At 34.1% G+C, this 16,123-nt stretch overlaps 2 protein-coding genes across 3 annotated transcripts; both read left to right on the plus strand.

Moving 5' to 3' along the window:
- The first annotated feature begins 257 nt into the window (after window positions 1–257).
- On the plus strand, window positions 258–2,835 carry LOC117927568 (60S ribosomal protein L44). The gene is made up of 4 exons (XM_034847153.1): window positions 258–355; window positions 1,848–2,027; window positions 2,451–2,525; window positions 2,630–2,835. Exons 1-4 carry the CDS (start codon window positions 353–355, stop codon window positions 2,687–2,689), a joined length of 318 nt encoding a protein of 105 aa, XP_034703044.1. The 5' UTR covers window positions 258–352; the 3' UTR covers window positions 2,690–2,835.
- Window positions 2,836–4,402: 1,567 nt separating this feature from the next.
- LOC117928841 (protein FRA10AC1) lies at window positions 4,403–15,310 on the plus strand. Of its 2 annotated transcripts, XM_034848885.1 has the most exons (11): window positions 4,403–4,553; window positions 4,646–4,713; window positions 6,924–7,005; window positions 8,171–8,254; window positions 9,522–9,561; window positions 11,681–11,726; window positions 12,389–12,447; window positions 13,570–13,637; window positions 14,276–14,359; window positions 14,472–14,536; window positions 14,896–15,310. In XM_034848885.1, the coding sequence occupies exons 1-11, from the start codon at window positions 4,498–4,500 to the stop codon at window positions 14,979–14,981; spliced, it is 738 nt and encodes a 245-aa protein (XP_034704776.1). In that variant the 5' UTR covers window positions 4,403–4,497; the 3' UTR covers window positions 14,982–15,310. The 2 variants fall into 2 exon arrangements, with proteins under 2 accessions (XP_034704776.1, XP_034704777.1); XM_034848886.1 differs by lacking the exon at window positions 14,276–14,359.
- The last annotated feature ends 813 nt before the right edge of the window (window positions 15,311–16,123 follow it).

The raw sequence follows: 16,123 nt of genomic DNA on the forward strand, positions 1-16,123 counted from the left end.
TATTATGAAAAAAAAAATCATACAACAATTATATGGAGCCAATTCTCAAAAGCTAAAAATAAATCATGAGATTACAAAAACTTATATTTGCAATAAAAATATTTGTTTCAAAATAATCTTTGATAGCAAGTGGATTAAATCTTACTATGTGAGTCCAACCAAATAAGTTTGACGGTCTGATTAGATGGCCCATATTTGACCCAGGCCCAAAAGGCCGACCCAAGGCCTAGTGAGCTCTAGGGCAACATTTGTCCATTCGCAGACTATAAAAACAAGAGAAGCAGCTGTTTTTAGGGTTTGTGCTTCGTCTACCTCCAGCTCTCTCTCTCTTCAGCCTCCTAAGCCGCCGAAAATGGTACTTTCTCTCTCTAGAAATCCAGCAGATTCAATGTTTGCATGTTAAATTTCGATTTTATTCTTCAATTTTCAGTACCATGATTCAGTTTATTCGATGAATCTGCAAACAGATCTTGAGACACAGACTTGATTTCCATCATTTTCTATCGATTCTGAGATGTTTTCAGTTTTTTGTTTTTGTATTTTTTTTTTTTTTGAGAATTGTGTGCTGAAATGAGGGGTTTTTCATGATAGAAACGAATTAGGAAGATAGTTATGAGCTTTAAGGATACAATTTTTTAATTTGAAGTTGATTTGGTCGGTATTTTGATGAGGTGGAATCATTTTAGATTCACAGGAGACTCAGTGTGGTGGAGGGAAACAAAGAGGATGATTCAGGCTGTGTTTATTGAAGCTTTGTGGTTCATGGAAGCTCAGTAGAATTACTTAGCCTCCATCAAATATATATATAAGCATGAAGTTTTTTAGTTTAACGCTTATTATAGTGCCCAAGATTTATGTCGGAGTTTGATGGGAGCTTCTTCTTAAAGACAACGGGCTGACTGTTGAAGTGATTTTACATGTTGTATGGTTGCAAACAAAAGCAATTTAAAGTAGAATAAGATCTGGGGGTTCGAATCCCTTTTTGTCCAGAATCAAAAGGTTTTATGTAATGGAATGGAATGGAATGGAATGTTCAGATTTACTCTTAGGTATTTGTTTGCTTCAGCAAAGGGCCCGCTGGGGGTTGGTGGTTTCTTTTGTTGGACTTTGTCATATAATGGATGGGGATTAAGGCTTGGTTTGTTCTTTTTTTGTGTTTCTTTGATTTTCTTTGCTTCTTTAACACTCCCCATGTACTTGGGTTATGCCTCCTTTTTCCTAGGAACCTTTACTCTATGTTCGATTCTTGGAAAACTTGAGGGAAAATGCTGGAGAAAGAAAATAGAGAGGAGAAAGTGAAAGAAAGAAAAACAAAGGGAAATAAAAAATAGATTTAAAGATAAAGATATTATTTTTATATGTTTTTTGGAACTCATTTAACATATATTTTTTACTATTTAAAGAATAAATAATTTGAAAATGTATAAATTTTTTAATTATATATTTTTTACTTTATATTTTCTAAGTTAAACAAAACAAAAAATGATTTTCTCTAGCACTTTTTTTCCTTTCCTTGGTACTTCATTTAACCTAACATAGCCTCAGTATATATCTTATTTCCCATTTAAAAAAAATAGTGTTGTTGAGATGTACGCCTGAGGAAGATGTCACTGGTAGGGGTTTAAAACTTATAATTTCATATATTAAATAGCGTTTTCAAAGAAGTATTTCACTAGAAACTGTAGTTATGTGGTCTTAAGTGAAATATAAGACAAGAAAGTGGATGAATAACCGAGTAAGTTAATGGTGTAAAAAGAACCTGTTATATTTCTGTCTTTGAGTCTTGTTATCTGGCTTTCTTTTTCAATATTTTTTGTTGAATATGAAATATACATTGTGTCTCACAGGTGAACGTGCCAAAGACAAAGAAGACATACTGTAAGAGCAAGGAGTGTAGGAAGCACACCTTGCACAAGGTGACACAGTACAAGAAGGGCAAGGATAGCTTAGCTGCACAAGGGAAGCGTAGGTACGATCGCAAACAGTCAGGTTATGGAGGACAGACCAAACCTGTCTTCCACAAAAAGGTAAACACTCTCATCTCACTTCCCTAATCTGGTTATTTTTGAACATGATCTAATTTCATTTAATATAATGAGGTAGTTTACAACATGGTCTTAGTGGTTATTTTAGAAACATCATGTGTAAATAGGACTCCATAGAGTGACCATGTTAAATGAAAATTGTACACACAGCTTGGATGAAGATTGGTCCACCCAACGATATGGTGAAAAAGCCAAAATGAATTATTTATGAAGGGAAAATGATTTATTGAACCCATCTCATGTGATTGCAGACAGAAAAACTGAAAAATTGGTTTCAATAGATCATAGTCAATCAGTGACATGTTGGTTAACTGTATCCTTAAAATTGTTGGCTTTTCAAATTAACTATCAAGCCACTTGAGGCTAATTCTTCATAGATTGACCGTTTCCCTTGTGCCTTAACAGGCTAAGACCACCAAGAAGATTGTTCTGAGGCTCCAGTGCCAGGGTTGCAAACATGTATCCCAGCACCCAATCAAGGTCGGAGTCTTAACCTCAAGCTACACTTTTCTTTTCCTACCTTTTGTGTTGCACCCCTTACTTTTACACAACTGATTTTTTGTTGTTGCAATTGGGTTTTGCAGAGGTGCAAGCATTTTGAGATTGGAGGGGACAAGAAGGGGAAGGGAACTTCTCTCTTTTAGGAGGCAAACTTGGTCATTTTCGTCTTGCTATATTATGTTGCTTAAATTTTTCTCCTTGTTTGAGCTGGAATGCAACTATTATGATACTTCATACACTTTGTAGTTCAATGCCAGGAATTTTGATGTTTGAAGTTTGGTTTTAAATTGTGGACTTTTTCCATCCCTACTCAGAAAACTGCGGTTTTCTCTCAAGTATAGTTGCCTTTTCACCATAGAGGGCAGGTGGTTGAGCTCTCAATGTCGGAAGCTGGTGGAACTCATTCCTCCATTGTTTTTGACACGGCATTCAGAGTGGAAGACCCTTGCAGAATAACAATGGTATTCTCTTCAATTCTTAGTTCTCTTTTAACTCACCTGAATTCTCCTTTGATCACAGTGATTGTGTGATGAATGACCATGGTATAGAGAGTTGGAAAGGTAGTACAATATTACTTAGGTTATGTTTGGTTTCAGAAAATACTAAGGAAAGAAAAAAAATGCAAAGAAAAATGATTTTTTTTATGTTTGGTCGTCCTATGAAAAATATCAAAGAAAATCAAATATGATTAAAACTAATTAAAAATTTATGTATTTTTAAATTATTTAATCTTTATATTGATGAGTTAAAATAAATAAAATGAGTTTGAAGTAACAAAAAAAAAATAATTTATCAATTTTTAATCTATTTTTTTATTTTCTTTAACTTTTTATTTTTCTCTGTTTTTTTTTTGTATTTTCTTTTCCTTGTATTTTCTTTCAAATTTTTTGAGAACCAAACATAGCCTTAGTAAAAAGTTGTCATTTTCTGTTTGGTTGCAAGGAAAATCCAAACAAAAATTTTCTAATCCCTTGTTTGGTTAACAAAAAAAACACATCTGGAGATATATCCCATCATCAGTAAAAGTTCATATTTTTTATTCACAAACCCTAAATGATGGACGATATATGTGTGTGTATATTTAACAAAGAAGTTGGAAAAAGAGGTCAGAGCAATACCTCAAGCAAAGAGGTCGATCTAAGCAAAACAAGAAATGCTTAGATATGTGGAGCAGTAAAAAAAAGGAAGGAAAGTGGAATTCGTGGAAGTTTCAAGCACATTTTAAATTTGGTCTAAAACTAGCGTGGACGTCTATGATTTTTTTTAATAAGCTAAAATTAATGTTCTGAATTTTAATTTTAAATTTGATTTAACTTGACACTAATTTAAGAGTATAACTGAAAATATTTATATTCAAAATATTTTTAATAAAAATGTTTTATTTAAAAAGCTCATATATTTGTATTTTTCTAAAATATATAAATAAATTTAAAAAATTTTAGACTTGTTTTTTGAATTTGGTAAAAAACGTGGGCTTGTTTTGATAATTGTTTTCTATCCATAAAAAACTCGTTCGGCGTTTTGAAGAAAATATTTTTTAATTATTTTTTAAAAAAATCACTTTTTTTTAAAGTTGTTTTAAAAAATAATTAAATAAATATGTTTAAAAATATTAAAAATAAATTAAAAATATTTTAGATTTTGTTTTATGAAGTATCTTAATTCAAAAACTGGTGGCAGACTTTATGTTTTGGATTTTTATTTTATTTTTATTGTTTTATAACAATTCAGGGAAAAAAAAAAGAAACAAAGAAATTAACAACAGCAATGGCTCTGCACGTGGCTTTGAGAGTCAGTCCATTTCTTCATTAAAAAAATAAATAAAAAATAAAAAATACTATTTCCGAATACTCTGCATGATAGCCATGGCCCATTTGAAGATCCTCCCCGTCAAAACCCTCTAGAAGAAGCCCTAGGTAGGGCTTCAATTTCGGAGGCCAGAGCAACCAAAATGGCTTCTTTCGGCTCTCTCAAATCTGTCATCTTCGACAAGGAAGAGCGTAAACAGTACTATTCTCCCTTTCTCCCTTTAAAATCCCATATATATTGTATATATGATTGTAATATTCAATGGAGCTTTATGGGTTTGTTGTTTGAAGGCAATATCAAGCTCATATAAGAGGGCTCAATGCATATGATCGCCACAAGAAATTTTTGAACGATTACGGTACTGTATACATTTCTCATAAGTTTCCTTTTATCTTTGAAAGCCTCTGTTTAATTTTATGCAGATTGGAATGGGCGTGCTTGTTTATCCGTTTGGGGGTTTGAGATTATTATTATTTTTTTATTTGTTAATTATTGAACCAATTGTTTTGCTTTTTCACTGATTTTTTAGCTTGATTTTGATTCTCTGTCTCCAGTTGGTTGTGGCATTTAGGGTTGAATTTAAATTTTCATTCATTTGATTGTTGCTGTTGTGTCGTGTTCCGCGTGGGAAAAGCCACACAAGACGATTACATGTGTCAAATGAGATTATTTTGACTATTTGGGATTATAATACAGGGTGATACGGTTTGGAGTGAATTCAGGTTGTCAGTGTTGGAGGGTTGATCCTTCTTGGCTCAAATACAAGATGCAGGGTTGGTTTTGGATATTGAAAAACTGTTAAAAAAGCAATATGCAATTTGTACATGGAGATAATAGGGAAATGGACTCAAGGGAAGCTTACAAATAGTGAGCTATCTATTTGTTTCATTCCCGTGTCCTAAAGCAATTGGATGATGAACAATCTTCTTTGTCAAGGAAAGAAGGGGGCTACAGTCATCCTAACATTTTTCTTTCTTGTGGCAGTTGATATACAATGTTGGGTCCAAGTGACCAGAGTGTTTAAGAAAACCTATGGCTTGAGATACTGGAGCAGGGATTTCAGAAAACCCCTTAGAACTGGTAATCAATGATTGAGATTGCTGGATTCATACCATGGTATATTTCCGTTCTAGATCCTTAAGTGAAGTGGTTGAGAAAGATCTTCTCATTCTTCATTTATTGGTCATCAGGTTTTGGGTTTGTTTGATCTCCAGATATCAGGACATGGGGAAACAACTAAATAACATAATTTCCATTTTTATCTCACACTATGCCCTAGGTCAGTTCAAGTATATAACAAAGTTAGTATGTCCAATTTGAGATAAAGGTTACTTATAATGAAAAGGGAGTTTATTTTTCTTTTTCTTTGTTGGACACACTTGTTGAGTGTATGGTTGGCAAAACGGCATGTCAGAAACATATTCCCTATACAATTCCTTATCATGTCCAACTGCACAATGTGCACATATTTTTGAAGTGTCCATTTTAAATGACTGAGTTAAGTAGGCTAAATGTAATAATTTAAGAAGTTCCACACGAGCTTAAAGTTTTTCTCCCTATGTTTGCCTACAGAAGACATTGGAAAATATGTCCCATTTTGCTTTGTGCGTTCACTTCTAAGTCATGCAAATTATTTTTGTAATTAGTTTCTTTGATGCTAACAAGTCCCCCAAATAATTATAGTTTTCCTTGTTTAAATCTTGAAGTTAGTGCAAGCTTGCAACTTGGAAGCTTATTGCATGTCTCAATATCTTGCCAAATCATGCCTATGCAGTTTTAGGTCCTACAAACAGGGATACCTAATCATAATGGTAAAATGTAATATTGGTATGAAACTGATATTATTTGCACATTGCACATGGCTTGGGCTTGTTTTGGGCAATGTTGTTGTTTCAGATGTTCTGGAACATAATTTGAGCACTGATACCAATGAGGACTTGACTTGATATTGCTTGCTCATGAGATTATAGCACTACTGTTGTTTCTCCTCCTAAGATCCAGAGCTTAATGATTATTAACTGGTTTGTGGACCCAGCCATAAAAAAATTTAAAATGTTTTATTGGTGAAAGTTAATCTTTCCCAAAAGACTAACACAGTTTTAGTCTTTCCTTATAAAAATTTCTTATAATTATATTCCCTTAAGTTCCTACTGGAATCAATTTCATAGCTGATTACATATGGAGAACATGTGTTTCTCCAATTTTGCTTTAATTTCTTACCTATATAGCAATGTTAGGAGTCACATGTTTTTATAATGAAGAATTTATAAAACAAAGCATACTGGCAGATAAGATATTCCAACTAAGGAGGGTAGAAATTCCTGCTAAAGACCACAAATGCAAAAGCCTCTCTCTTTGCTTGGAAATCTGCTTCTTGATTCATGGTTCTTGCAACTTGAAGGTGATCATGTCTATTAAAGCGGCAATTAATTCATCCTCAACCATGTTTGGATGATCCTCCTAGAGGCAAATGTCTTGGTCTTGGCCTATTTTATAATGGTGGAGGGGTTCCCTCCACATTTTGTGTATTGAGATTTAAGATTTTTTTTGACAATATTTGTTTTACAGCTGGCTTCTATGGTGAGCAAAGATCCACACATACAAAATTGCCTGTTAAAACTGATCAAGACACTATTAGAGAAGGATACCGGTATGTTCATATTGTCACTCTATTTAGTTGTGCTTCCATATATATATATATATTTTGGTTCATTGTGTGTCATATATAAGTTTGGTGCTTTTATTTGTTTGTTTCTTTTTCTTAATTGCTTGCTTCCAACTATGATCACCCTATGTTCCACTTTCCTGGAACAAAATTTGCATCCAGTAAGGAGATAGACGCTAATAATATATTTGTTTTCTGGGATTGGTGATCCAAAAGGATGGGGAGAATGAGAAGACATTACCCATAGATTAAGAGTGGAATTCATGGAGTGAAATGTGTTTTTTGATCCACCAGTGCTTATAAATTAAAGGTCAAATTTTATACCTCGTTCAATCATGTTTCACGGTGTAAAAATACCAGGCAGTAAAGAGACATGTCCTGAAAATGAGTATAGCTGGTATGAGGACGTTTGGATGGATGGATTGAAAAAAAAAATGCTTAGCGTTAGAAGCAAATGCATTCATGAGAATCATATCACCCATCAGGAACAACTATAAATTTGGTGAGATTGTACTTTTTCCTTTTTTCTTTTCATGTGCAGTGAATTAATTAAGGAGTGGTCAAATTATACTGGACAAGGATCATGGGAAGGCCAAAATGTTGATTAAGGCAATGAAAAAAGGCATGATATCTATCACATTATAGATGATATAGTCCTATATTTGCCCATGGATTTTCACTTTTTATCCACTATTCTATGTATTAGTGTGCCATTTAATATGCCTTTTTGATAGGCAAAGTCTGTTGTTTTAACACTATATCAAGAGCAGGATCATTTTGAATAACAAATCCATAGGAAGATATTCCCTAATTATGAGATTTTCCTTCATTTCTTTGTGTTTTGTTAAAATGGGGATGCTCCTGTGTTAAGGATTCATGAGGACACCCTGTTGCTTCATTTGGGTCGCTAATTTCGAGTTTGGCTTCATAGAAGCACAAACAATGTAACTTGAGGTTGAGACAGAGGCACAGTGTGTCACAATGGATCATATGAACATGTTTTGATTTTGCGTTTCTGTCTGATTCTTACTTCATTTCTTAACATGTTTTGATTTTTTGTTCTTATAGAAATTATGGTTTTTATGAAGCTGTCTTTCTAATTTGTATGTTTTGTGTGGTTACTTTATTCAATTGTTTGTTACTATGTAAGGTTCATCCTTTCTGAGGAAGATGAAATGGATCAATCATGGGAGCAAAGATTGGTGAAGCGTTACCATGACAAGCTTTTCAAAGAGTATCCTTTGCAAATTAATGCTATCTTCATTACTGAAATTATCTTGTATTTTGAAACGTCGGTGTATTAAATTGTTTAGTTTAGCAGTGCTTAATTATAGCACTGATATCTAACACTTCTTTAACTAAGTTTTTCTTGGAGACATACTGGATCAGCCTGTTAGATCCTTTTTTTTTTTTTTTGAAAACTGAGGAACCTTTCATGGCTAGACCCTTAGGACTCTCCATGGGGACCCAAACCTCAGGGTGCTGACCGCGCCCGGAACAACTAGCACCGGGTAAATCAGTGTATTTAACCAGCGACAAGATTTGAACCCGGGACCGTGTGCCTTTACCACACATCCTAGCTTTCACCCTAACCAACTGGGTCACCCTGACAGGCTGCCTATCAGGTCCAGTTTTGACAATGTTGTCTTTAACTGTTGTTAATTTTCCTCCTTTCTGGTTTAGCTTATTTCGACTTGGTAGTTCAGAGAATTGAAATTATCTTTGATTTTCCATGGTATTGGCCTGTTGATTTCCTATGCCAAGGGACAGCTCTATGCCTTATATACACTTCCAATAGTAGTCCATCTGGGGCCTCCTAGAGATCATAGTCATAGCTGTACCCTGTTGCACTTGTGCCTCCTTTCTGCACTAAAGGCTGCCATGGTCATCTTTGATGCCAATCAGCATGTGCCTGATTCAAGCTTGGCTCTACCCAAAGGCATCTTTGCTGACTCCATGCTTTAAATGTGGCTCCTAAGTCCTAATGGGCCATTCTTCCCTTTCCCGATTTCTCTCATTACAAGTGCCCTTTCCAAGTCATGCACATGCCTAGCTCCACACAAAGGCATCTTTTCTCTCTCATTTCATTATTTGCCTCCTATCAGACCATTGTTCCCATCTTGATGCAAAACTCAATGCAAGTCAATACCATGCATCATACCAATGCTTGTATAGTAAGACTAAGTATTCCTCATATGTTATTGGGTGATGCACTTTGATTACTTGTTTGATATTTCTGGGTCCAACTTTGCCAGATGCTGAAGTATCATAACAAATGGAGACAAGCTCTCACTCTCCTTTTGTCTATCATACATGATCAGCACTGGCCAAATTTTTTTCCATATGGATTTTCTTACAATTTGTGTTATAAATTTGCATCTAAATGTTTTGGTGCATGTTTTGAATTATTTGTGGCTTTTAAGATTAATTAGTTTGCTGCTACCGAGTTATAGATGGAAGTCAGCAGTACTTCCTTGTCCATTACCTTAAACTTATTGAAGATACTGCATAGCTGACATGTCTCAGTACAAGAGTGGCAAGGTATGAGGGTACTCATGTTATATGGATTTATAGCCTTATCAATTTTCAGTAAATGATTAATTACTCATTGCTCCTTTGCTCCTCTAAAGTTGTCTTTACTCTCCTTAGTAAAAATGACATTGATCCCTCTCTCTCTTGCTTTATGGTTTATACATGCATAAAAATTAGGAGTTTTCCTTCTCTCTTCATTTTGTTGTTAATTTAGAGGATTTTCCATCCTCTCTCATACTCTTTTCCCCAACTTCTTAACAAATTGTAAAAAAAAATGTGAAGTTGCCTAATGTGTATTGATTCTATTCCATAGTAGTCATATATTGGTTCATCATAACTATCCTAACAATGATGTATTGTTTTGCTGTATTTTGTTTTAAAAAGTGTAGTAATAGACCTAAACTGTTACTCCTGAAATTCTTTTGTTTGGTTTGCTTTTTCTGCCCCAAGCTCGTGGGGTGGAATAGCCTCTCTTGTAATGGTATCTTGTGTCTATAATACCCATACATGAGAGGCTGAAAGAGATGATATTCAGGATATGAAATTGTAGGGATTTGCTTTTGCTGCCCCAGGCTCATGATGAGGAATATCCTCATATAAGGATATTTTGTGACTATAACACCCTTATATGAGAGGCTATAAAAGATGATTTCAGGATATAATATGGTTTGGTTTGCCTTTTGTTACTTACTGGATTTGATCAAGTTCGATCTTGCTGGTCTTTCTTGCAAAAGCTAACAAATTTTCTTTTCGCCGTTGACTTCTAGAGTTCTCTTGGTCATGGTTGATGTCTCATGATGCTGTATCATTGGCATTCATTGCATAGCTTGAGCTAATATTAGCATATATGAATGCAAAGCTTTTTAGCTTTTGGTTTTAATTTGAAAGGTTTAGCTAGTTTTGCTTTTCTCTTATAGGATAAAATTTATTTGAAAAAAAAAAAGGTCAATGCTCTAATTAAATTGCAGTAGTCCAGAAACTCCAAAAAAGGAGGCCTTGGAAGTCCTTAGAGGTAGAGTTCCACAAAGAAGAGATCTGTAAGAAGAATCTGAGTTTTGCTATAAAATACTTCTTGTTAAGGGTCCTTCTGTCTCTTTCTTTCCACATATACTAAAAAGGGCAAAGCCTTGCTACCCCTGAGCTTAATCCATCCACCGTTAACAAGCTCCTCTGCATTTCTTGACAATGCCCAAGGAAATCCAATGAAGACAACAGAATGTTCTAAGTTGGTCAAAACAAAAATGAAAGTTGGAGTAAAAGATGATTCTTCAACTTACACATGCAACACCTCTATGGATTATTTCCCCATACTGATCAAATGATCCGCCTCAAGCATATAGCTAACTCCTGTCCATGTAAATAAGATAATCAATACACCACATATCCTCAGCTGCCAATGCTATTTTTTGGCTGCTGCCCTATTCTCCACCGAAAAGTTATATTTATGACATCTTTTTTCTCTTCTATTGGGGTTGGGCCCTAGTGGTTGTTTGGTGGGTTTGGTTGGCACTGGAGGGTTTCCTCCACCTGGAGTCACGGGCGTTTCATATAAAGTTATTTCTATTGTAGTTCATTAGATATGCTCATAAAATGTTATATATATACATATATTATTTTTTTTAGCAGTTTGTCAAACATAATTTATCAGGTTTAGTGTTTTTCATTATGGGAATACATATAAAGCCAAACTAAACAAATCAAAGAAGGAAATTGAATGTAGTTTCATGTTATACATCTTTGAATTGTGTACAATGAAAATACCATACAAATAGAAGTGATTTCATTCTATTGGATGTCTCATTGAAATGTATTTATTTATTTATTTCCTAATACTTTGATATAAAGTTGGTCATATAATATCCCCTGATCATCTAAACAAAATAGAAGTGATCTCCTGCATTGGAATCCTAAAGTGACCTTATTTCGCATAACCACTAAGGAAAACTGATTGGAGTCATTTAGAAAGCCATTTGAAACAAAAGGTACTTGTTTGATTTCCTTTGGGTGCTCAAACTATCCATATATCTGCTTGTTTATCCTTGATTTATTTGTATTTGATGTAAAGTATGGTCACTTTTTAAGTTAACTTGGAGACAATTTCTCTGAATTTTAAGTTTCTTCTTCATAGATTGGCCTGAGGTGGAGGACTGAGAAGGAAGTCATATCTGGGAAAGGTAATGTTATCCATGTCATTGACTATTTATATTGTAATTTTTTTCCCATTCAGTAATGTCATGGATTTTACATCAGCCTATGATTTTAAAAGGTGCCACAAAGTCTGAATTTGTATCTGGTTGTATAGCATTAGATGGACGAAATCATCAAGGATATTCTTGGAAAATAAATATAAGTTATGGCCCTAAGGTTTTGGAAATTTCTATATTTACTATTGCAAGTTAGTGTTTACTGTATTTATTCCATTGTATTTTCGTTTCTAGTGTAAAGAACTCCATAGATGATAAGATGGATTCCATTGCAAGGACCAACTGTTTTAGAAATCATCAAAGTTGCATAGGGTTCAAAGTGGGTAGTTGAAAGGAAAAAACGGCTTGTTTGGCCAAATAGGCCATTTTGGCTTTCAACTCTCAGATGCTGGAGCCAAAGTGAAGGCTTTAAGATTTGTCAATGGAAATAAAAGCTAGGGAGAGTTTTTTCGAATTTTTTAGTAAAATATATATATATGTGTGTGTGTGTGTAAATATTTTTTTTAGGGAGAATTTTTATGTTTATGACTTTCAAATAAAAAATTGACTTTGGAGGTAATTTGCAGTGTATTTATACTTTTCCTTTCTGTTAATCAATGTCTCTTACTTGGTTAATTTACCTTGTTTGTCAGGGCAGTTCATATGTGGTAACAAACATTGCGATAAAAGAGATGGCCTAGCAAGCTATGAGGTAAGTGCTTGTAATAATGATCCCTTCTTTTATTTTTTTATTTATTTTTCTATCTATAGAATAAACTAGGGTTTACTTTTTTAGAGTTAATGTTGGTACTTGAACAATTGTTCTTTGGTTCATGACATATCTTCATGTCTTCATGTAATTGTCCTTTGTCAGACTAGTTTGTGACAATACTTAATGTAATATATGGCTCTATCCCGCTTATCACTTTAGGCTTTGAAAACCTTCTAAAACCTATCCTGAATTTGAGTTTCTTTCAAAATTGATTTTACTTTTATGCACGATATAATTGATTAGCTAGATAACTTAAAAGGTCTTTTGTGAACAATGAAAGCAAAAATCAAATAATAAGGGCAAGGTGTTCATTGCCAACAACACCAAAAAAGAGAGAAAGAATACAATGCACAAGGCATAAGCCCCAGCCTACACCCTACATGAAACGGGTTAGTGATCCACTGTAGGGGAAGATGAAGCCCCTCTGCTGGCCAAGTGGCCAGCCTCTAATGATCATCTGTGAGATCTACTTGAACTCAACCTCTATCGTGAAAAAGAGGTAACGATCTCCCTCATTAAAAACAGCTCTCCTATGTCCTATAGTAATAGCAGTCACATTATGCGAGTCCTGCTCATACCTCTTGCTTCTCTAAGGCCTTCAGCAAGAGCACGAACCTCTGCTTTTGATTGCATTTCATACTCTTTGCCCTGCTTAGAGAATGCTAATTTGACCTCCTGTTATGGTTTTGAAAAATTTACTTGGTTCCAAATAGGGCCTAGCTACCCAACAGATCTGCTGTTGAAATTGAATTTCATGCAACAAACCCAAATCCAGATGAAGTTACAATTGGCAGTTTACTGTATCTATTAGTAATTCTAGTCGTAGTATTCTGTCCTAATGCTTATTCTTTTATTGGGAAAACTTGATGGAAAAAGATTCGATGTTTAAATCTTTTCCGCATATAATAAAACTCGAGCCTGCTTGTGCTAAAACTGTAAGAAATTTTAGTTTACATCATTTTAAGTAGCTCTAATTTATCATTTATTACAGTTTTACCCGCAAAAATTTTCACTTTTCTATACAATCTTTCCATTTCATCTAACTTGGCTGTTGTATTGCAGGTGAACTTTTCTTATTTTGAGGCTGGAGAAAACAAACAGGCCCTAGTGAAATTAGTAACTTGTGAGAGGTGAGTGGCATTTACTAGTGTTGGGAAGTTCCCTATTTTTGTTTTGTTGATTATTCCTTGTCACGTGATATTCATCCAGTAACAATATTAATATTTTCATGGAATATGGTTGTTAGTAATTTTGTTTATGCATGTCGTGCACACCCCCTGACTAATTCATCCTTTCTGAAGTAAATCCAAGGAGTATTATACACTTTTTGGTAGTAACATACTTCCATGTAGTAAAATGAACAGCTATACTGAAAATCTGATCTGTTTCTATCCTTAAACTAATATGAATTGTTTTTATCCCATCCCCTAGTGGTTCTAAGAACTGGGGACATTGGGAAGTACGACGACGATTTCTGTCCTATTATGATTCAAGGACATATGATTGATGGCATTCGAAGACGCTACTCACCAGGTTTCATTAGGAACCCGAGTTGCATTATTAGGGGTTTATTTTATGTCCTTGAGGCCAAACCTAAACTTCAATCGTCAGTTTTCTTTTTTAAATTTTCATTAGGGAATTTAGTTATTATGGCTCTATCCCGGATCTTCTTCTATAACGACATTGTTCCCCTTGTTCTGGTGCAATTATTTCGATCTCCTATCTTTGACATACTCTGACAGCACATCTTTTTTAACTGTTCAAATAGATGTGCAGAAAAGCTTAATTACAAAAAACGAAAAGAGAAGGAGCAATCAGCAAAAAGAGAGAAAGAAGAGCACAAAAGAAAAAGGTGCCAAGTGGAGTCAAAAGTTCATTCTACTTTAGAAACTAATTTATACTGACACACAAGTAAATAGCCAGTATTTCTGCTATCTAGAAGCTGACATACTGTCTTCTTTCAGGGAAAGAGTAAGTAGTGATGATGATACAGAAAATGAGCATAAGCAGAACAAAGAGAGGAGAAAAGGTCAGTGCTAACAGTAATCTAATCTATTCTTCATTGTTTATTATTTGAGACTTAATATTCATTTGCATGATGGCCCACTGTTATGTTGAACTATCAATTTTCTTTTAAGATTTGACCCTGCATATTAAATGAAATGTAAAAGTTATAAGATGGTCATGAGGCAACCGTGCATCATGATATTAGATGTTCCACAAACCCTAAGTTTTCAAAGGAGCAGAAATCTATGAAAGCATGCCTTAGCTTTGCTTTGGATCATTATAACCTAAACAATCTTCCCTTCAGGCTTCCCCTGTTCTGCTCATCAGCATTTCAGTGAAGTTCAATCTGGGCTTATGGCTGTGTTTCCGGGTTCTTTGCAGGAAAGAAGGCTTCAACCTCAGCTCGCGATCATAAGGCTGAAGATGACGAAACTTTTGATGAGTTCCTTGAGGGAATGTTTCCATAAATTTGAGCAGAATCACTGCTGCTATACCCCTAAGGTACCAACTCTGTTTTTGACAACAATGGTGAATTGAACGGCTGAAGTAATGTTTCATGGGCTAAGGCTTTTATAGCCATCTACAACAACAGTCATCCATGTAATCTGCAGATTCCTTGAATAGATTTTGCATTATACATCTTGTCTAGGGCTGCTCAAAGAATTCCTCCTACTGTTATATATGTCTTGCATGCTCACATTTTGATAATGTGAAAGGAAAAATAATGTAATTCGACCCGTATGATACAGTTGTAACTTGTTTAAATTTTGAAAATCATATTTGCAAAGTGTCTTCACCTTTTGGTTTCAAATTTTGATAGCAAATATGCGATTGACAATGTTTCCACATAAAGTGTTTTTAGTGAAAGTGTTTTCCAATATTTGGTACTATTTTAGAAAAAGTTTTTGACCTTTTTAATATTTAGAAATTTTTATTTTTCAAGTATTATAAAGTCTAAAAACAATTTTTAAAATCATTGATTTTTCAACATTATAAATGATTTTTTAAATATTTGAAAGTGTTTTTTTAAATTTATCAACACTTTTTTTAAAACGTTCTTTTAGGTTAAAAACGTTTCCTTCAAATCATTATCCTGGATTAGTTTTGAAAAGCTTTGTTGCCCAAGAATGCGTTTTACAGTTTGAAATTTTTTATTTTTCAAGTAATAAAAAAAGTTAGAAATACTTTTTTAAATAATTGTCAAACATATTTTAAGATAATTCTTTAATTCTTTATGATTTTAAGATGTATTTAATTTTAATAATTTATTTTAAGATATAATTTATATTTTATAAATTTTAAATAATTATTCAATCCTCTATCTTAATTTTTTTCCTACAAGTGGGAATTTGTAGGATTACGAAAGGATCGAGGATCGACTTTCAATCAATTTTATCCAAAATTCCACAATGAAACGGCGTCGTTTTGTTTAGCTAATTTTGCAGTCTATAGTCTCGAGGGTTTGGCGAGAGAAGACGAGAAGGCCACGTGGCTCGCGTTGAAGGTGGGTGGGCCCAGGGTGCTCATTTTGATGTTGACACGTGGTGTGTGGAAAGAAATGTCAGTCGTGGCAACTTCTACCTTTCAAAAAGCTTAACCAACCTTTGGT

This window comes from Vitis riparia, chromosome 13 (assembly GCF_004353265.1).
Source record: "Vitis riparia cultivar Riparia Gloire de Montpellier isolate 1030 chromosome 13, EGFV_Vit.rip_1.0, whole genome shotgun sequence".
Taxonomy (NCBI): Eukaryota; Viridiplantae; Streptophyta; class Magnoliopsida; order Vitales; family Vitaceae; genus Vitis; species Vitis riparia.